Source organism: Osmia lignaria, chromosome 13, assembly GCF_051020975.1.
Source record: "Osmia lignaria lignaria isolate PbOS001 chromosome 13, iyOsmLign1, whole genome shotgun sequence".
Classification (NCBI taxonomy): domain Eukaryota; kingdom Metazoa; phylum Arthropoda; class Insecta; order Hymenoptera; family Megachilidae; genus Osmia; species Osmia lignaria.
Window position 1 is genome coordinate 6,093,856 of NC_135044.1, and position 19,547 is coordinate 6,113,402.

Here is a 19,547-nt window from a genome sequence, read left to right on the forward strand (position 1 = left end):
TCGCATACTCCAAGATCGACCGCATCCCATTTTCTCTGTCTACGATATCAAAGATTGACGCTTCTTGCATCGCGTCTCGCAAGTTTTTTCCTGTGCTTCTTTCGGTTTCCTACCTTGACCGGTGGTTTTTCCTGGTCTGTTTGGCCAACTGTTACACGTGTGCTGTAAATGGAAGCGCAAAAGCAGAGAGAAGAACGGAACCGATACCCATTACGCCCGTGGTTAGTTTATTTTGCGGCTTTGCGCGTTACAGATCTTACTATAATATTCCTTTGTACTTACAGCGGCGGGATTCCCTCTTATTATACTTTTTATCGCGCCGACATTACACGGTGCGTCCTATTTCTCCCCAGTTCTTCTTTCTTCTGTCTCGTCTCGCGTTCTCACCTTCGCCACGTTCGATTCCCTTTAAAACCCCCTTCAGTTTCGTTTCGCGATACCGTACCCTATATTCTTGCGGCTCAGATTCAAACGCGAGCCGGATAGTTTCAATCTGCGTACATTCCGTTTAAGATGAACAGTTTTTGCTGATCGGTTCGATTTACGCTTAGTTGTATCTTGCTTGGGAAACGTTTCGACGGATGGAAAAGAAGAGGAAAAGAAAAGATTGGACATAAATGCCGATCGGTTCGTTATAAAACCCTCCTGTTCCCTGGGAATCGGCGCCAAAGGGCGGGATGCTTAATTGGGAGAGTTTACGCGGTGATTTCGAGCCCCACTTCGTTTGCTCGTTATCGATGATGAGAATCTTGTAGATGTTAATGTCGATTTTACTGTATCAGTCCGAAGCATGAGAAGCATGGTTACGCGTAAGGGATAAACGATTCTTTACCGATGCTTCTTTGCTAATTATCTTGTTTGCCACAGAGAAGTTCGATACTTAACAAGCTTCTTTTTCCAGTAGTATCTTAACAGAATTCATCCTGGATGGATTATAATTTTCAACTTTTAACTGCGCGTTGCTAATTATTTATGATAATTAGGAAAAAATCGAGGATAGCAGACATTAGCAACTAGTTTTTGCTAAATTTCTTTTAATATTTTATATAATATCAAGGCCGTATTCTTTAAAACACGATAATTAGTATGTATAATATACTAATCAGTTAAAAATACTTGCAGTCTACAACTAAAAAATGAAAAATCTTTCAGATAGGAATTGTTTGAATCGTCACCAAAATTGATCTGGTTTCTTTCGGCCAAGATAAATGAAACCTAGCGCGCGGTATTCAGCGATGCACCTGCATCCGATGGTGCATGCTAACAGAAGTTGGCACAGCGGCCGGTGCATTCCGAGCGCGGACGGTGCGAAGGACCGCGAGCTACGATCAGGCAGCGGTGCATGCGTTATCTGGGGACCTTTCGATACGCAATATAATAACATATCGCGCGTACGCGGCCACGGCCTGTACCCACCGCATAAACTCTCAAATGACTCACAATGAATAGCCCATATCGCGGAATCATCTGCATAGTACAAGCACGGCGCGCTTCCCTCGTACTATCCATATATACGAGCAACAATATCCCGTATGCTTTCCATAACGAGTCGTGGTACGGACCGACGACGACGACGACGACGACGACGACGAGGACGACGATGACCAAGAGAAGAGGAAGAGCGGAAAAAAAGAAAAAGAGTAGAGGATTCTGTGGCCCGCGGCTATTGTGACCCACGCATCGCCCTGCTAACTCTTATAACACCGTTCTTCTTCTTCTTCTTCTTTTCCTACGTCCGTTCCGACCGACCTTCTCTTCTCTTCTCTTCTCTTCTCTTCTCTTCTCTTCTCTTCAGCTTCATCGAGAACGCGTTCTGCCAGGCGACTCCCTCGCAGGCACTCGCGTGGGCTGTCGAGATTGGGCTAGGTCGGTTACATGCTTACGAGTGCATCATGCCATCCGGCTCTTCGGCACGGGCACACGCGTGCTGGCTGCACTCACACGTCCCGATCTGATCCATCCTCGACTATGCGCGCACGTGCTCCTTTATGCATATATTTACGCGTGTATATACAGGGAGAAGCATAATTGAAAGCGTCGTTTACTTCTAGTAACAATATCTATCTTCGAAAACGTTTTCCATACGAAACCCTATTGTATCCTATAGCTTATGATACAAGTCCATCAAATCCAACTTTTATTCAAAAATCACCACTTTCGTTCCTCGGCTGGTATATTTGAATTTCACCTTGTCTTACCATCAAACACTTACCATTGCACTTGCTTGCACCGAAGCGTTGCATACGTACACGCGCGTGCTGCTCCCTTGTTGCACGCATCTCTTGTACATAAACCCCTCCCCCTCTGCCCTTTTCGCAGCGAACGAGCTCGTGCCCTTTGCACGCACACCTTTCTATACACGCGTGAACGTGTTCGAACGTGTGTCATACGAGGAAAGCTGTGCACGCCAGCGCGCAGGGCCTGTTCATCCTCGGCGCATAACTCTGCAACATTAAACCGTCCGCCGTAGGTCAGCGTAGATTACGCATAAATCCAAGGGAGAGGCAATTTACGACGTCAACTGACACCCCTTTTAACCCCGTAGATTTTCTCCGCCTTTGTCCGACCGAGCAACACTTTTTGGCGGGAACTGGAAACCTATTATGGTGCGACCAGTTTCGTCGCGACTAACGACCAAAGGGTGTGGCGACACTAGTCCGAATATGACTTTTAATTAACGAAAGAATAATACAACGTGATTTTTTTAAATAAAGAATTTATTTCGATTCAATCGTACATCTTAATATCAGATTGTTCGGTTCGCAAGATCGATCCAGATTTCGCAATTTCGAAGATAACGTAGCTGGACTACCAGCTAGGGAACCAAAGTACATTCTCCTTGTTGAAAATTACGCTTCTTTGCCAAGATACGTTTCCTTGGAACAGAAACACGGATAGAACGTATCGTAGCGGGTGTTTTCTAGGGTATCGATGAATAAACAGCAGAATTGCGATAAAACGCCCGAAGCGTATCGGTTCTCGGCGCGTTATGCATGCGAGAGAGCAAGGGTAAATGACGGAGGTGGCAGCGTTGATGATGGTGGTGATGCAAAACACGATAATAATAATGACGACGTAGAAGTCGTCGGGAATGAAACGGACACGCGTCTACCCGAGTTTCTTTTCAAGCTTCGCTTCGGACACTCGACGGTCTCTTGCGATCTCAACTAGCTCGAACAACGATCATCGTTCCCTTTAAAATAGTTTCACGTACCATCGTTATCCTTATTTAATCCCTTAGCATTTGACTGTAACCGGTGGACCGATCGGATGGATCGCAGAAACAAAACTCGAACCCCTCCAGCTACCGATACGCGAATCAAGTTATACCACCCACGTAATTCATCTCCGATCCGATTACCTTCGCAATGGCTTCTATTTGCTGTTCCCCAACTGGCTGCTGCTGCATCCTGGATCTTAATGCACCGGACTATCTGTGTTACCACTTTTCCTCCCTGTCTAATGAATCATCCTTAATCCCCGGTCCGGCGCACAGATTCAGACAGGTTGATTCTGAAAAATCTTTTCAAATACAAACAATAAATAATTGTACGATATACTACGCGCTGTATACGCTCGAGACGCTTCGTTGTAAATGCGAATTCTTGTACATCGGTACATAGAGTTTTTCATGGGTTCGCAGGAGGAGTACAGCCAACGTAGACGCTTATCCACTCCCAGCGGCAGTCCCAGTCCGCCCAGGCCGACCAGGCTGTCAAGATCCACCGGTACACTCACCAGAGACGAGGATTCCTTTCGCGAGTCGAGCAACACCCTCACCAGGGAGAATCAAGGACAGGAAGCTGAACGTAAGGGCTGGTTCAAGTCTTTGTCCAGGAAGAACAAACCGAGCATCAAAGTAAGTCAGTTTTTTAAACATAAATATTTCAAAATCGTTTGTCACGAAAGAAATGTAGCAATTTAAAGGAAAATTTGAAAGGAGTATATAAATGGTTGGAAGTTCTTTAACAAATCCTCCGGTATCATAAATTCGAGGAGAAAAGGTGTATTTTGTTCGCGTGGATGAGAAAAATGACGAGTATCCTCGCTGGTTTCGAACCGTGGCGCCTTCGTGAGTCATGATACTCTTCAGCCTATCGACTTATCCGATAGATCATCGTCCACGGTGAGATTCACGCGCACGCAATCATCTGTGGCCGGGCTTGTATCGAGGAACGGGCACGATCGGAATCGAACTCTGACAGAGATTATTCGAGGTTGGACGATGGTTAAGCTAGGCAGCCTGCCTGATCGGCACTTAATCTCGCGATTAAATTAAACCACAGAGCGCGGAGTTAGTTAAGCATTTAATCAAACTGGTAATTGGAGGTTGTACTGGCCTAATGGCTCCGCTCTGTAGCGACCTGAGCTGACTGATGAATGCACCGGCTCACTCAACTCGCCGCGAACCCGATAACCGGACCCACGATCCGCTCGTCTGCTCGTTATCGGATGATAGTTTGAAAAAATTCTACTACGGCTCGAGTCCTGCTTGTTTTCTGCTTCTGCGGTCGAGTAACAAAGCACGGGCGCGAGCCAAAAAATTAAACGTTTTATAATAATTATTTTTCTCTTTTTATCAATGAAATTTTTCTGATTCGGAATCGACTAAGAATTCGAGGAGCTTGCCTTTTATGGTGAGGAAAAACGGACTACCTAAATGACTACCTTGCGGGAATTCTTTAATTTACCTCGCGTACGTGTATCCCGTCACCGTGGAGGCGTTTATCGTGGTATTATGCATGCAACATAGTTTCGAGGTACAGAATCCATTCTCTACAAAAACATCGCCCACTCGTTACCACTTTCGGAAGCGAGTCAAGTTTTGCGGCTTTCGATTGCTTTAGAGAAACCGTTTCGGACGGATGATGTCACGTACAAGAATATTTTATGTTACACCACGTATTTCGATCACCGATGACAATTTCAAAGATCCTCGTTAATCGTGAATCTTGATATTTCCAGACGGTGGATAAGAAACCGAGGATACCGGAAAGCGAGATCTTAACGACCGGTACCGAGGACGAGGAAGCTTCGTCGGCACCCGAACGAGTCTCCGTGCAGAAGAATCTACGTTTCTTCGGCGATACGGATCAAGAGTCCGTTTCTTCCAACAGAGATCGCAGGTGAGACGAGATACGAGATCGCGAAACTTTCCAAACGATACGATAAATCGTTACAATTGAGAAAGTATAACTTCTTTTCACAACTGACTGCTGAATTCACGAGAATGTTAACGATTATAAATATTTCAGAAACAAACGAGCCGACGACCATGCCTGTTCAGGGCGTGACGTTACGAATTCGAACCGACATAATTTAGGCATTCTATCGCCACCCCGGAAACCACCGAGGCTCGCCGAGAGCGCGCTGTCTTCCGGCGAGAGCACAACGGGAGACAGTAGCCAACAAAGTCAAAACTCCCAAAGGTCTCAAAGATCTGTTGTATATCTTCACGCTGCTACAGGTAAATTTCTATCCAGCCAGAGCTGAATTATTTACTGGTCTTTTATTAATTATTATACACCGATGGTCATTGGTGATCATCGTTGACGTTAAGGTATTTTTAATTTAATTTAATTTAATTATAATATCAAACGTTCAAATAAGCTAAATGCGAAGATGTTTTTCAGTCGGTGAAATACCCGGACCAAATGAACGACGCAAAGCAGCTAGCAGGGAGGAACTAAATCGACCCTTGCAATCTCATACGAGGACGGTATCGAGAAGCGTGAGCGTTCTCGCACCGTGGAAGCCTCGACATTATAGGGAACCTTACGAAATAAATTACGATCAACAACTGCATACGAAACCAGTGGCGACTATGAGGCGCAGGCAAAGAAGTCGCGAAACGCTTAGTCGTCGAGGTAAAGAGCCGCGACGAAGTAAGGATAATCTCTCGAAAACAGGTAATTTATAAACTGATTATCTCAGAAATTAACTGAAACCGGATGTATTGCTGTAAATAATATAAAGGACTGAGATAGTAAGTTAACCCGGGAAGCGTTAGGTCGGATATGTCATAGCCGGAAATTTTTTTAAAATTTTAATAAAAGTCAATTTAGTTAATTTATCAATTGATTCATTGAAAGAGTATTTAAATTAAATAATTGAATAACATGAAATGATATATACTCCGGTATGTCATATCCACCTAACGCTCGTCGGGTTAATATTAATTACTAATTAGTTATGAATTGTGCTGCAGGCACGATCAATCGCAGCACGTTGAAATCGAAGGACAAGCAAAAGGTGGACAGAACCGTTTCCACAGAATCGTTGGCCACTAAATCAAGGAACGTCAACACGAAACCAGAGCTAAGCAGGTCCACATCGGTTCCACGCGATCCAAACAAGAGCGCTGGATGGTTCAAGCTGAAAAGCAAGAAATCTCGGGCTTGAAGAGGAGGCCATTGATCAATGCTAGTCTTGAGTTTCATATTAAGTAATTCGTAATCATAAGAGATACATAAGCGTCAAATAGGCCGCCGTGTTCGAGGTGAATTATTCTAAATCAGCTATTTTATTACCGTTTCTACTCTTTCTTCGTTTCTTCTAATGTAAAATGAAACTCGTGCAACGCGTCCAAGAGCACGAAGGAATTAATTAATTAATTAACCGAATACAAGAAAGTTGGAAAAACGTTTATCCACACTAATCGCAACTAAAAGAATAATGTAAAATTTCAATCGCGCCTGTAGATTCCACGAACCGGATTATATTTTAATGAATTTTGCGAAGAACAAATTAACACGTCCACGTGCGCGTTCATAATGATATGTAATATGTTCTCTGGATATGTATACATACGCGTTACGCGTTAAACGTTATTAAACATTATCTTGATCGTCTTGTTTTTCTTCAATTAACACTATCCTTTTTTTTCATCATGCGACAATAATAAAAAAATTGATATTACCAAGAGAAAATTTATGAAAAATGTACGAGCGGAATGTAGAAATACATTAATATGTTACCTTTTACATAATGGAGCCGTCTCTCTACCAAATTTAACAAATTAAATTTGCTGTGTGAGATGAGAACGGATTCAGAGTTGTACATAATTTTCGTCTCATAACACACCTGTTACTTATCATTCACCAAATTCATAACACGTGATTAAATTACTCTTCAAATGTGTTTGTAACAAACTGTGAATGTGAAGCGTGTGGTTTATAAAAAGTAAAAGAGAAAAAGAAAGAAAAATACTTCATTCAATTCACCGTGAATCAGAGTGCCATTTCCGTTTTCCTAGGTATGTACACATCGTTCCAAGTGAAATCAAAATTTCCGAACGCGTTAAATATTTCAATCTGTTGAATGTAACAGGCAATACGTGTTAAGATAAGCGATAGTATAATAGTGTGAAAAGAGAAATAGTTGTGTTGCAGCAATCACATCAGGTTGTACAAGAGGATATCCAACAGTTAAATGTATAATTATAAAATGTTTATTGTGCATAGATCGATTTGATCTTACTTACATACACTAATTGTAAATATTTGTAATAATAATCTTTGTTTCTAACTACTTTCATATTGCTTTATTGTGTCTCCACTTAATCTATTCTCTTTGATTATTGATCATTAAAAGTTACAGTTACTCCAATTTCATGAAAATAAATAAATTTTACGTGGTAATTAAAACGGTCACATGAACAGGTTCATTTTCATTTGGTGCTCTTTATTACTTTACATGTATGTACAAACAATTATAATTCACGTGTAAATATTATACTAACAATTCATATGAATCAATCAATAAGTTTATATTATTTATAAGCATAGTTATTATTTCTGTAATATAAGAAAAAAAAGTTAATAGTTTAAAAATTAAAATATTCAGTTGTGCCCTCTACGTACGGCCCTGATCTCATCCTGGGGTGTCAGGGACCCCGAAGCACTAGTGGCGCTCAGTGTATACCGACCAGGTTCCATCCTGGGGTGTTTAGGACCCCGAAGTACCATTGACTATCTCTTCACATCGAAACACCGTCCGGGGTGTCAAGGACCCCGAAGTACGGGTGGCGCTCTGAGCATACCGACCAGGTTCCATTCTGGGGTGTCTAGGACCCCGAAGCACCATTGACTATCTCTTCCTATCGAAATATCGTCCGGGGTGTCAAGGACCCCTAAGCACTGGTGACGCTCTGTGCATACCGGCCAGGTTCTATACTGGGGTGTCTAGGACCCCGAAGCACCATTGACTATCTCTTCACATCGAAATATCGTCCGGGGTGTCAAGGACCCCGAAGCACTGGTGACGCTCTGTGCATACCGGCCAGGTTTTATACTGGGGTGTCTAGGACCCCGAAGCACCATTGACTATCTCTTCATATCGAAATATCGTCCGGGGTGTCAAGGACCCCGAAGCACTGGTGACGCACTGTGCATACCGGCCAGGTTTTATACTGGGGTGTCTAGGACCCCGAAGCACCATTGACTATCTCTTCATATCGAAATATCGTCCGGGTGTCAAGGACCCCGAAGCACTGGTGGCGCTCTGTGCATACAGACCAGGTTCCATCCTGGGGTATCTAGGACCCCGAACCACCAATGATACTCTGTATACCGACATGACGACATCTGGGGTGTCTGGGACCCCAAAGCGCCATTCACTGTTTCTGCATATCGAAACATTGTCCGGGGTGTCAAGGACCCCGAACCACCGATGATTCTCTGCATACCGATAAGATGGCATTCGGGGTATCAAGGACCCCGAAACAGAAAATTAAGGATAACGCAAGATACTGTATATATAAAATAAAACTCCAAGATTAATTTTATTTTTTTATTTCAAGAATTTCAATATACTTTATGTATTTGCAAATTTTATACTGAACACTTTGTTTTTTAAATAATTATTATTAACAGTAGTAACTAAAATGTTATTGATTATCTATTAATTTTTAGTTAATACTTAATCAGTAATAATATTATGTTTCATAGAAATTGGTTTTTAAATATTTCAATCAAACTTTAAATGTTAAAACACTAAATCTGAACAGTTTTATCCATTTTATCCCAACAACAAAGTACTGTTCCAATTAATATCAATATCATCCCCATGTACATATCTAAAAAATAATTTAAAAAATGCATCAGTATTATAATACTTATTTAAGGAATAAATACCAAATAATATACCAACTTCGGTGTATTTTTTCTTCACCTAAGAACCAACCAGTTATTGCAGTTATCACAAATGTAAGAGAATTAGTGACTGGTACAGCCAGGGATATATCTGCATTACTTAAACTTAAAAAATATAATAAAGAGCCTCCTTGGTTGATGATAAATGGTATAATGTACTATACAAATGAAAATAATTAATACACCACAATAGCACATTTATAAGATAATAGAGTTATGAAAAAAACCTTTAACTGTGTAATAAGAAATCCAAGCTCCTTAAAAAATTGACCAAATTTAGAAGATGATTTCACATTTTCTAACCCTTTAGCTCCTCTTTTAATAAATGGATTGGTTATACCCCATAAAAGTGCTACAAGAGTAAGGTATATAATAGAATCTGTAAAGTATATAAAATTGTTAATTAATTATTGTATTTCTTGATATACAACAAATGTTTTCAAGATCAGGAAATAGTTAAGGTAACTCTTACCTAAAGCCATTGACATCGTGATTCAATATTTCAGAGACGATAATAGCGCCATTTATCGGAAAGTAGCGGAAGCAACTACCGTAGTCGGTAAGTTGTCAAGTAGTTTGAGCCGTTTTTGTATAGATGGCGCTGAGACTGAATTTTAAAATTAATTTATAGCGGTCTTTTTAAAATACATTATCAAGCCATTATTTTAATAATTTTTCGGTCTTGTGCTGCTTTTGAGTGATCGCTAAAAAATATAGAATCAAAGGTACTAAAAATTGTGTCTTTTCAGTTGTGAGTGCGAGATGTGATAAGAGAGGGACTGGTAAAACAAGCACGAGTATCATACTAACGATAAGTGTGCTATATATATCCATCTTTCATAACAATACGATGACGTTTGTGTTCATTTATATATAATAGAATAAGAGATTTTTCTATTTATTAGTAATAAGGCGGTATCAATGTTTAATAAATTAGCCAAATACTTTACTTGTAATTGAATCATTATTATTGCTGTACAAAGGTATATATTAACACTCTTTCGCAGTTACATATAAAATGTAACCTATCTAATGTTAAATACTATTTATTAATTGTTTACCGTTTTACTTGTCTTACTAATATTTGTTATCTTTGTAGATGGATAATAATTTGCCTCTTCCATCTGAAAGAATGCCAAATTGTTGGAATGATGAGGAAAGAATGAGTGCTTTATTTTCACCTTTTCGAAGTAAATCAGCTAATCCCCAAGATTGGGCATCTAAATACAAATTTTGGCAAAACTTAATATATGAATGGTTGAAATATACTATGAGAAGTAGTTTTTCTATTGCAGATTTAAACAGTGCTTTTAAAAGAAAAGGCTGTACACCACTTTGCCTTATAACGGTTGTTGAAGAACTCTACAGGTAATATTTTTCTTATTCGTAATAACCATTTCAATTTGAATATTCTTATTTTAATTAAAAATATTTTATCATTACTTATTAATTTACCTATTATTACAGGAATAATGAAATAATCTCAGAAAGTGAATTTTTAAAAGAACCATGTGATTCATGGGCAGCATGGTCAGTTGACTTATTTGTAAAAAGACCACTTTCATGGTCATTTTTAAAAGTTAAAAGTTATATTGTGAATAATGAAGTTAATAAAGAAAGTAGATACATACATTTGCAAGTTATCAAAGAATTAGGAAATACTTTATTTACAATTCTAGAAGAAAGGAAAGAAAATATTCTTGTACCATTTTCTGAGATATTAAATGACTGTAAATGTAAAATAAGTAAAAATATATCAGATAATACAGTAATGTTAATTTTAATATGGTTAAGACGTGAAAAGAAAATAACTTTTAGAAACAGTGAAATTGAAAATGAACTGTTAATTAAAATTGTTGTGCAATCATTAGATAGCATAACAGAATTTGATGAAGGATTATATAAATTAATCAAACAAGAAAATGAACTTATAAAGGAAATAGAACTGATGGAAAAAGAAAAGATTAATATAATTAATGAAACTAAGTCATGTTTAACTAAGGGATTACGACAAGTGGCAAAAACACATTTACGAAAAAAGAAAAAATTAGAAGATACTATTGAAAAACGGGCACGAACTCTTGAAAATATTCAAAATCTTATATCAAGTATTCAAAATACTCATACAAATACTGCTGTATTATCAGCTTACAAAACAGGATCTGATGTACTGAAGAAACTCAATGAAAGTTGTTTATCAGAATCCAATGTTCGAGATATTATGGATGATTTGTCAGAAGTAAGCACTATTTAAAACTTAAACAATTATTTCTTTTGTCTATTAAAAGTATTCAATTACATTAATAATAAATTTCAGGCTTTAGAAGAACAGAAAGAAATAGAATGTATATTATCTGAAATCATAAAAAGCGACGATTCAAATACTGACTTAGAACAAGAATTAGCAGAGCTAATTGAATGTGATAAAAATGTTTTACCTTCTGTACCAGATACAGACTTAAGTTCTATTAATGAGCTTGAAGATAAGTTAAATAATTTACATATGAGAGGTAAGAGATTTATAATATTATGTACAATTATGTACAATGTTAATATTTTTTTATTGTAGATGCTGCAGTAACTAATATACTATCTACGTCATCAAAAAATAAACAAAATAAAAAAACATTAGCAAATTTGGAGTGTGCGTAAAATATACACGCGGAATAAAACCCATAAAACCACAACATTAATTGATTTTCATAAGTAACAAGTTTTATCTTCTGTGATATTTACAGAGTGTAATTTTGTGTAATTTCGAATGTTTAAAAATATCGTATAATGCCTTCTAAACCTTATTTTTTTATTCAAAGTAATACTTGTAATAAAATATTGACAAGAATTTTAGATAAGTATGGTTTATGACTTTTAAAGTTCATTATTTAATTAAATTTTAAGAAATGTATCACTTTAGATTTAAGTTTGTTTAAAAATGTATTATATATTTATATCATAAACAAATTTTTCAGTGTTTTGCATCTTTCATTAAATATGTTGTTTTTAATATAATGTAGTTATATATAACATTTTTTTACTTCAATTATAAAAAATCATCAAATTTTACAAACATATTTTACTGATCACTAAAAATATATGATTATAGCCCTCTAAATACTTTATTTACAAATTTTAACCATTCAAATTGATGCAACAAATAAAATATTTAAATATTTATGACAACAAATTTTAGGAACAATACCTGTATATAATGATGTAAATATAGTACACCATATTCGTATAAATTATCCTGAACATTTGAACATTGTTAGTTTTCTAACATTGTTGATCTTGTAACTTGTGAAGAACATCCTGAATCCATTGCACATGTTCAGAAACTGTTGTATATAGAGTGTATGAATAACTGTCACAAGTGCTACTTCCTCCTAGTATTCTTGTACCAAGGCTAACACTAACAATACCTGCTAAGTACCACACTCCATTTTTTTTCACAACAAATCCACCACCACTATCACCATCACAAACTGATGATCCTGCAATTTCCATATTTTGAATAAATTAAACGAGTTACACGTAAATTTAAATAAATAATATATTTTGATAACTATATGTACGATATTTTAATTAATTAATTTTTTACTAACCATTTGTGTAACCTGCACAAAATTTATCAAATGTAATATACTTTTTAGTCTGATGATAATCGCTTGATGATCTACATTTAGTTGCAGACACATATGGAACTGTAATTGATTGTAAGACGAAAGAACTTGCTCCTGAAGCTGTTTTTCCAAATCCTGCTACTTTTCCAACATCTCCCACCTCTAGTCCAACTAAGTCTCGAGCAATGTCTAAACATATTGGTACTAATATAGATGAAAATTTGAATGGTGTTTCAATCTCTAATACAGCTATATCTTCAGCATAATTTCCTTCAAGTCCTCTATAATTACACGTAACGTATATGTTTTTTACCTGCAATAAAGACATTACTGAAACCATCACCGATATTATCTTTAATCAATCAAAATAAAATATATTTACCTTAGCCTTCTTTACTATTATTGGATCATGAAATTGGAAATCATAATCTCTATAAATGTTGCCTGTTGCTATATAATATTTTGAAGGATCAATATCATCATACACACAATGTGCTGCTGTAACTAGAAATTTCTCATGAATAATAGTTGCCCCACAAATAAATTCTTTAGGTTCTTTGAGTGATTTGTCTCTATAGAGTGTGGCATGCCATGGAAATTCAGTAATGTTAGGTCGAGTTCCATTTACAATAAGTGGTACTAAGTCTATAGGTGATACACCACATTCTAAAACATATTTAAATTATTGTTTAGATAGAATTACATGTATATTAATGTTGTACATGAAAAGTATTAATTTACTATACTAGAAATTACTTAAATACAAGCTTACAAGAGATAACTCATATTTATTTTTTAAATAGTATTTTATAGAACAACATAAACAAAAATGTAAATATACTTCATTTAATACTTTAATATACACCAATCGGCGAACACAATATTTTTGTATTAAAATTATTACATAAATAGATATATTAAAATTATATCTGAATTTTCGCATATATTAAGTATACATATTGAATTAATTCATGATGTTACACTTTTAAGATTAAATTCATCATTTTCAGTATTCTCTGATAATATTTGTATCTTTTGTATTCATTCTAATATCAATATCTGGATGAATGTTTATCTCTTTATTAGTATAAATAACAATTTTATCTTCTAAGATTTCTATGAATGTAGAATTATTGTTTTTTACGTCAGTTTGTAACACGACGGGATTTTCATTAACATGAATATTTATTATCAGCGGACCTGGAACGCATTGTATCGGCCTTGGTTCCCATTGACCAGTTTTATTACACCTGGTAACTTCCGCTGTTGATAGTAATGTTGTATCTCGACGATAACTACCACGACATTTCAACCTTGCTTCCGTATAAGGCGAAACACTAGATTGACACGATACATATTGTCCTTGGTATTGACATTTAGCACTTCTTGAATTTGATTCCAAGCCTTCACAGCGTATTTCTGTAAGGTGGGCAGTTATTTAACTAATTTTTTAAATAATACATACCTATGTTTTCCAGTGTAATTCCATACCTGTACAAACTGGAATATTTAATAATTGACCATCCCGAGTACAAAATATCTGATCGCGACCTTTAAGCTCATAACCAGGCTTGCAACTATAAACTAAATATTCTCCTGGCTTTATCTTAGTACCCTGGGAGACGTCACAAAGATCACATGATTGTGAACTTCCTATAGAATCACAACAATGTGGTTTGTATAACTTCCTGTAACCATTTTTTGGTTGTGCTGGTACAGTACAGGTTGCAGGAATCCAAGGTGGTGATACATCAGATGAAGATTCTGTAGGAAAAGTAAAAATTGGTGGAGCTGGTCTAACTGTTGTTGTAGTACCTCCACAAAGTTTTGGATCTTCATCTGAGCCATCCACACAATTTGTAACTCCATTACATTTTAAGTTACTATCAATACAGGCACCATAGGAACAACGAAAGAAAAGCTCTGAGCAACTGTAAGAAGATATATTCATGTTAATAGAAAATAATGAATAACTTGGATTATTTCATATTTTTCAATAATCTGTTATCTATGTTTATGAATATTCTTAATTTTTGTACAAATAAGAAAGTTATAATTCTTTATCCTTACGTAATTGATCCACATTGAATAAATGTTTCATCTGAATTATCTACACAATCAGCATTTCCATCACATAAACTACTTTCTGAAATACACTGTCCATTGTTGCATTTAAACTGATCCTTTGTACATGATGTAGATGCATTATATGAAGCACTTGTACATTTAAACAAAGTTTCATCACTATTGTCAACACAATCTTTTATTCCATTACAAGTTGCATCTCCATCTACACATGCACCATATGAACATCGAAATGCATAACCAGGACATATAATTTCTGGTTTATTACATTCAGCATAGGTTTCATCAGATTTATCTTTACAGTCTGCTCGTCCATCGCATACTAATTCACTTGCTATGCATTGACCATTATTACACTGAAATTTCTCTAGACTGTTAAATAAAATTAACAATGAATTTATTATTTACCATTTACAATTATTGTGAAATTAGTTATTTGTTTATTTTTCGTTAAATATTCTAAGCAGAGTAAATAAATAAGTATCAGTAACTTACCCACATCTGCTTCTTTGTGTATACCCACATTCTATTAAACCTATGAAACAAAAAAAAGATATACTATATATTTCTTGAGTTTTTATTTGAATTTTACTTTATGTTTACAATATTCATGGTAGACATTCATATGAAATACCTTTATATTTTATCTTATTTTAGATTTTAATAGCTTAGGAAAAATATTTTGTTGATGATCTAATGCTTCATTCATCACTTGTTATATACATATATTATATACACGTGTATATATATATATGCATACTTATTATCTTTAGTCAAGATAAACAAGAATCTTTGATGGTTCAAGGCCACTACTGGCCATTACTAAACCGGTTTGGTACTTCTTGAATATTCTTTGTTTAATTGCATTTCAATATTGAAATATTAAAGAATGCAAGTTACTTCTTTATAATATTGCTTAATTTTTTAATAAAAATATATGGAAATGAAAAAGATTCTATGTTTATAACAAAAATAAATTAAATTAAAAGAAAGAAAATTATCTGAAATTACAAAAGAAATAGAATTTTCTTCTAAAATTATTTTTAAATCAACTGTTTAACTTTAATTCCATCTTTTTAATTTAATTTAATTTAAAAATATAACGCAAAATGTTTAAGAAAAATATAATAAAAGAATATTTTATACATGTATTTACTTACTATAAGTAATTATCACAATAATTGTAATTTTGTTCTTCATAATAAGGAATTAAAACAGCAGTGTAAAATATGGTCAGCTTCTTCATATGGTGAATCGTTTACTAATCCTGTATCAATCTGGAATTACCCGGCCAAGCAACACAGATTCAACAACTATTCATCTATATTTATGTGTGTGTATTTACCAGGAAAATATACGCAACGTAATACGGGCGTAAGATACTTTCCTCCAAAAATTTAATATTGAAAAAAGATTGAAATAACTAATATATTATTTGTCAGATATGGAAAAGAATGAGATAAAAGCATTTTGTTAAAAATAAAGTGAGTCATAACTTATTGATACTGTTAAAACAAATAATATATATTTAAAAAAATTAAATGTGTAAGTAAGTGACAAAAACAATGTCGAAATCAGTTTCTTTGATTTTTTCTTCATATAGGTACCATTATTTAAAAAATACTCAAGAATAAAAGAGGAATATATTTAATATACTGTTGATGCATTAATACAGTAATGTAACTCAAAGAATATATTCAACAGTTGCTGGAATATCTTTTACTGCAAATTTCTTTGGTGTTAAAAAAGATGCAAGCCAGTTTAACATTCTAAATAATATTGATTAAGGTGAATATATTAAATGATATGTTCGATGGGTATACATTATATAAAAAGGATACACATTTTCTGTTATTTCTGTATCTATTATACTCTTCAAAATATATTCCCTATAAAATTTTTCTATTTCTTCATCATATTCATTCCAATCTAATGTTTCATGAATACCATCTTTTCCGTATCTTTCATCATAATATTTATAATGTACCTAAACAAAAACAAAAAAAACATTAACATTAAACTTCTGTATGACTTTTAGGACTAATTTAAAATTAAAATATCTTACAAAATGTAAACTTAATCCTAAGCCTGGTGCAACTGGTACACATATTTTTTCTACTGAAAATGCCTCTTTAAGGATATCATTTGTGAAGATTTTTCTAGAAATTCCTATTGCTATAGTCACCATTTTTCTAATTTGATGTAGCATAAAACTTTGCCCCTTAATTTCTAATACTGCAAATTCCATATCATTTGCAATAAATGTTTCAATACAACGAAAATATATTATATAACGTCGAGCTCTTGGGTCTAACGGCTTTCTGTGAAGAATTTAGAAAATTAAACATTTTTTAATTACATAATATTCTATTATTATGTAAAACAACGTACATTCTCGATGTAAAATTATGAAAATTATGTGTACCCTCTAATAATTTTAGAGTTTCATTTAGATCATCAAGCATTTTTGCACTTAATCGAAATGCATTATATGGTTCTCCATTTATCGTAGAAAGTTGTTGACGTCGTATATCTTCATCTAATACTTCGTCTTCTCCAAGTTTCAAAAAGTCTGGATTTTCAGGGGCCAAAGCAAATGTTGGAAGAACATATCTATATGTTCTAGCATCACACTGATTCTTACTATTGAATCCTTTTGTCACTCTTTTTATACCAAATACTCTAATATCTTTGGGAAGATGTTTATTTATATCTTCTTTATTTACATCATGTGCTAGAAACAGCAATTTTTTAAATTATTAGACGATTCTTTACTTTATCTTTGATAAAAATAAATTTTAACTGTATAATTTTCAAAACAAGGTCATCATAATTGAGATAGCAATTAAAATCAAAAACTTAATATTTAACTTACGTAGTTTTAGAGAAACAATTTGTCTAACTGCTGAAACACCTTTATCTGTACGTGCAGCTCTTTGAAACTTTAATTCTCTTATATCTTCAAATTGGGATTGTGTAATAAAATTAGCTTCCAACAAAGCAGTTAACAAACTCTCTTCTATAGTTTTTGTACCACGGTTTATTTGCATACCAAGATAATTTTTCCCAAGATAACCCAACAGTATTACAAAGTTTTTTCTTTTAACTCTTTGTACTGCATCTTCAGTTTCTTCTACCTTCTGAGCTTTTGTAGCAACTTCATTATGTTCACCAATTACTTGTCGTTTGTTTGACTGATGAACTTTAAGTATATCTTGTTCAGCACTATTGACTTGGATAGACATATTCTTATAATAAATGTTATCTAAAACTAAATTCATATACTTACAAAAATAATTAAATCATCATTATTATTATACATCTACACTAAATTTAATGTATTAGTGTAATGAAATTCATTGACTAATATGGATTTTATTTTACTTACTTTTTTATATATAAGTATACATTAAAATAAACCACTTACCTAACTTAAATTGTATAGAATAGATCGATTTAAAATTATTTAGTAAGCGATATGTTGTACCACAAAACATTTGAGACGAAATGATTCCGCATATATACGGCCTTGTACATACACACGTTTATAACCTATAATATAACAAATAATATGAAATATACAGTTATTTTACATGGGTTAAACGTTGTAAATGTATTTACAAACTATAATAAAATTCAATTTTCTTGCAACAAACAATTGCATATAAACATTACATACATTTCAGGATAAAAAACAATTTAGTTTTTCATTGATATTATAAATACAACTATATAGTTTATGAGTATGTATATATTACATGCAGTAACTAAAGAGACAAAAAGACTAAAATGCTATTGTTCTCGAGAGGTCATGATTTTGGGATCCCAGACACCCCCAGGTGCAGTTAGGTCTACATGTGTGTACTGTGCACGGCGATAAAATAAAACGTACCTGTTTTACCACGTAGTAAAACTAAAAATTATGTACGATATCAACGCATAAAAGTCATAAAAACAATAAATTTCGGTAGTTGTAACAATAATTTGATCAATAAACAATTGCAAAATAGAAAATTATAATTACATAAACTTTATTAAACTTAAATCGAGGTAACCGACTGCGCAGGCGCAGAAGTGAGACGTCACGGTTGCGCGCTCATCCGCTGGAGGTAGCGCGCGCCGCAGCCTAGTCAGTCTTATTGGGGCCGCCGTCGGGTTCGGATCTAACTGTCATATATAGACAGGTGCGAGTCCACGCTTGGATTATTGAAGCATGTGTTCATATATGGATTATTTAAAGTGATAGTGCTTGTGCTTAATGTATTTATTATGTGTTTGTCCATACTTACGGGTATTTTTTAACACGTTTTATGGTGTAGTTCCCCATGTATCTACATATGTACTGCACCCCCTTATGTTATTGAGCATATGTATACGAATATACAGGGAGATTCTCTCGGCGCGCAACATAATAGCCGTGCCGCACAATGGAATCCCTGCTGTTCCGTTTCTTGTCTTCGACTCAGCCATAAACACACACAGAGCAGTCTTGGGTCCGGCGATATGACCCCTGGTTCTCTTTACCCGCAACAACCGCAGGGTTCCATTGTGCGGGGTGGTTATTGTGTTGCGCGCTGAGAGAATCTCTCTGTATTAGCGTGCTTTATAGTGTAATTATTTACGTGTTTTTGTATACTTTTGCAAATGTTTTATGGTGTGATTAATACATGCGTATCTTTAAGCTTGCTTC

At 34.9% G+C, this 19,547-nt stretch overlaps 5 protein-coding genes across 9 annotated transcripts in view; 2 read left to right on the plus strand and 3 right to left on the minus strand.

Annotated features, from left to right (window-relative positions):
* Window positions 1-6,847, plus strand: part of blo (bloated) — an 82,192-nt gene extending 75,345 nt beyond the window's left edge. For all 3 annotated transcript variants that reach the window (XM_034319353.2, XM_034319354.2, XM_034319355.2), the window contains 5 exons: window positions 3,644-3,859; window positions 4,966-5,126; window positions 5,256-5,467; window positions 5,634-5,909; window positions 6,209-6,847. In XM_034319353.2, coding sequence (XP_034175244.2) covers window positions 3,644-3,859; window positions 4,966-5,126; window positions 5,256-5,467; window positions 5,634-5,909; window positions 6,209-6,402 — 1,059 coding nt within the window. In that variant the 3' untranslated portion in view covers window positions 6,403-6,847. The remainder of the gene's footprint in view (window positions 1-3,643; window positions 3,860-4,965; window positions 5,127-5,255; window positions 5,468-5,633; window positions 5,910-6,208) is intronic.
* Window positions 6,848-8,841: 1,994 nt separating this feature from the next.
* LOC117601981 (transmembrane protein 234 homolog) lies at window positions 8,842-9,774 on the minus strand. Its single transcript, XM_034319371.2, has 4 exons — window positions 9,625-9,774; window positions 9,380-9,531; window positions 9,151-9,310; window positions 8,842-9,076 (listed from the first exon to the last, which is right to left on the minus strand). Exons 1-4 carry the CDS (start codon window positions 9,638-9,640, stop codon window positions 8,994-8,996), a joined length of 411 nt encoding a protein of 136 aa, XP_034175262.1. The 5' UTR covers window positions 9,641-9,774; the 3' UTR covers window positions 8,842-8,993.
* A 219-nt stretch (window positions 9,775-9,993) lies between these two features.
* LOC117601978 (charged multivesicular body protein 7) lies at window positions 9,994-11,981 on the plus strand. The gene is made up of 5 exons (XM_034319365.2): window positions 9,994-10,135; window positions 10,252-10,520; window positions 10,620-11,391; window positions 11,470-11,662; window positions 11,722-11,981. Exons 2-5 carry the CDS (start codon window positions 10,252-10,254, stop codon window positions 11,802-11,804), a joined length of 1,317 nt encoding a protein of 438 aa, XP_034175256.2. The 5' UTR covers window positions 9,994-10,135; the 3' UTR covers window positions 11,805-11,981.
* On the minus strand, window positions 10,129-16,292 carry LOC117601977 (modular serine protease-like). 3 transcript variants are annotated; one of them, XR_004580849.2, is made up of 9 exons: window positions 16,018-16,292; window positions 15,353-15,392; window positions 14,843-15,229; window positions 14,264-14,703; window positions 13,973-14,191; window positions 13,155-13,438; window positions 12,755-13,085; window positions 12,352-12,643; window positions 10,129-10,276 (listed from the first exon to the last, which is right to left on the minus strand). XR_004580849.2 is itself a non-coding variant. In XM_034319364.2 (8 exons), exons 1-8 carry the CDS (start codon window positions 16,055-16,057, stop codon window positions 12,426-12,428), a joined length of 1,959 nt encoding a protein of 652 aa, XP_034175255.2. In that variant the 5' UTR covers window positions 16,058-16,292; the 3' UTR covers window positions 12,068-12,425. The 3 variants fall into 3 exon arrangements, 1 of the variants encoding a protein (XP_034175255.2); XR_004580848.2 differs by having other exon boundaries at window positions 10,235-10,372; XM_034319364.2 differs by lacking the exon at window positions 10,129-10,276 and having other exon boundaries at window positions 12,068-12,643.
* Window positions 16,293-16,443: 151 nt separating this feature from the next.
* Pus1 (Pseudouridine synthase 1) lies at window positions 16,444-18,677 on the minus strand. Its single transcript, XM_034319366.2, has 7 exons — window positions 18,537-18,677; window positions 18,285-18,409; window positions 17,733-18,128; window positions 17,249-17,591; window positions 16,923-17,178; window positions 16,699-16,844; window positions 16,444-16,626 (listed from the first exon to the last, which is right to left on the minus strand). Exons 2-7 carry the CDS (start codon window positions 18,352-18,354, stop codon window positions 16,542-16,544), a joined length of 1,296 nt encoding a protein of 431 aa, XP_034175257.1. The 5' UTR covers window positions 18,355-18,409; window positions 18,537-18,677; the 3' UTR covers window positions 16,444-16,541.
* Window positions 18,678-19,547: the final 870 nt, after the last annotated feature.

Excerpts from the sequence above, each read along its gene's own strand:
- LOC117601981 (XM_034319371.2), bottom strand. Across the intron at positions 9,311-9,379 it reads TTCTTATTACACAGTTAAAG|TACATTATACCATTTATCAT; the intron begins GTTTTTTTCATA and ends TCATTTGTATAG. Across the intron at positions 9,077-9,150 it reads TGAAGAAAAAATACACCGAA|ATATGTACATGGGGATGATA; the intron begins GTTGGTATATTA and ends ATTATTTTTTAG.
- LOC117601978 (XM_034319365.2), top strand. The coding sequence starts at position 10,252 with ATGGATAATAATTTGCCTCTTCCATCTGAAAGAATGCCAAATTGTTGG. Across the intron at positions 11,392-11,469 it reads TTATGGATGATTTGTCAGAA|GCTTTAGAAGAACAGAAAGA; the intron begins GTAAGCACTATT and ends AATAAATTTCAG. Across the intron at positions 11,663-11,721 it reads AAATAATTTACATATGAGAG|ATGCTGCAGTAACTAATATA; the intron begins GTAAGAGATTTA and ends TTTTTATTGTAG.
- LOC117601977 (XM_034319364.2), bottom strand. The coding sequence starts at position 16,057 with ATGAAGAACAAAATTACAATTATTGTGATAATTACTTATA. Across the intron at positions 15,393-16,017 it reads TATTGTGATAATTACTTATA|GTTTAATAGAATGTGGGTAT; the intron begins GTAAGTAAATAC and ends TTTGTTTCATAG. Across the intron at positions 14,704-14,842 it reads ATTCAATGTGGATCAATTAC|TTGCTCAGAGCTTTTCTTTC; the intron begins GTAAGGATAAAG and ends ATCTTCTTACAG.
- Pus1 (XM_034319366.2), bottom strand. The coding sequence starts at position 18,354 with ATGTTTTGTGGTACAACATATCGCTTACTAAATAATTTTAAATCGATC. Across the intron at positions 18,129-18,284 it reads TTCTATACAATTTAAGTTAG|TTTTAGATAACATTTATTAT; the intron begins GTAAGTGGTTTA and ends ATATGAATTTAG. Across the intron at positions 17,592-17,732 it reads AATTGTTTCTCTAAAACTAC|CACATGATGTAAATAAAGAA; the intron begins GTAAGTTAAATA and ends TGCTGTTTCTAG.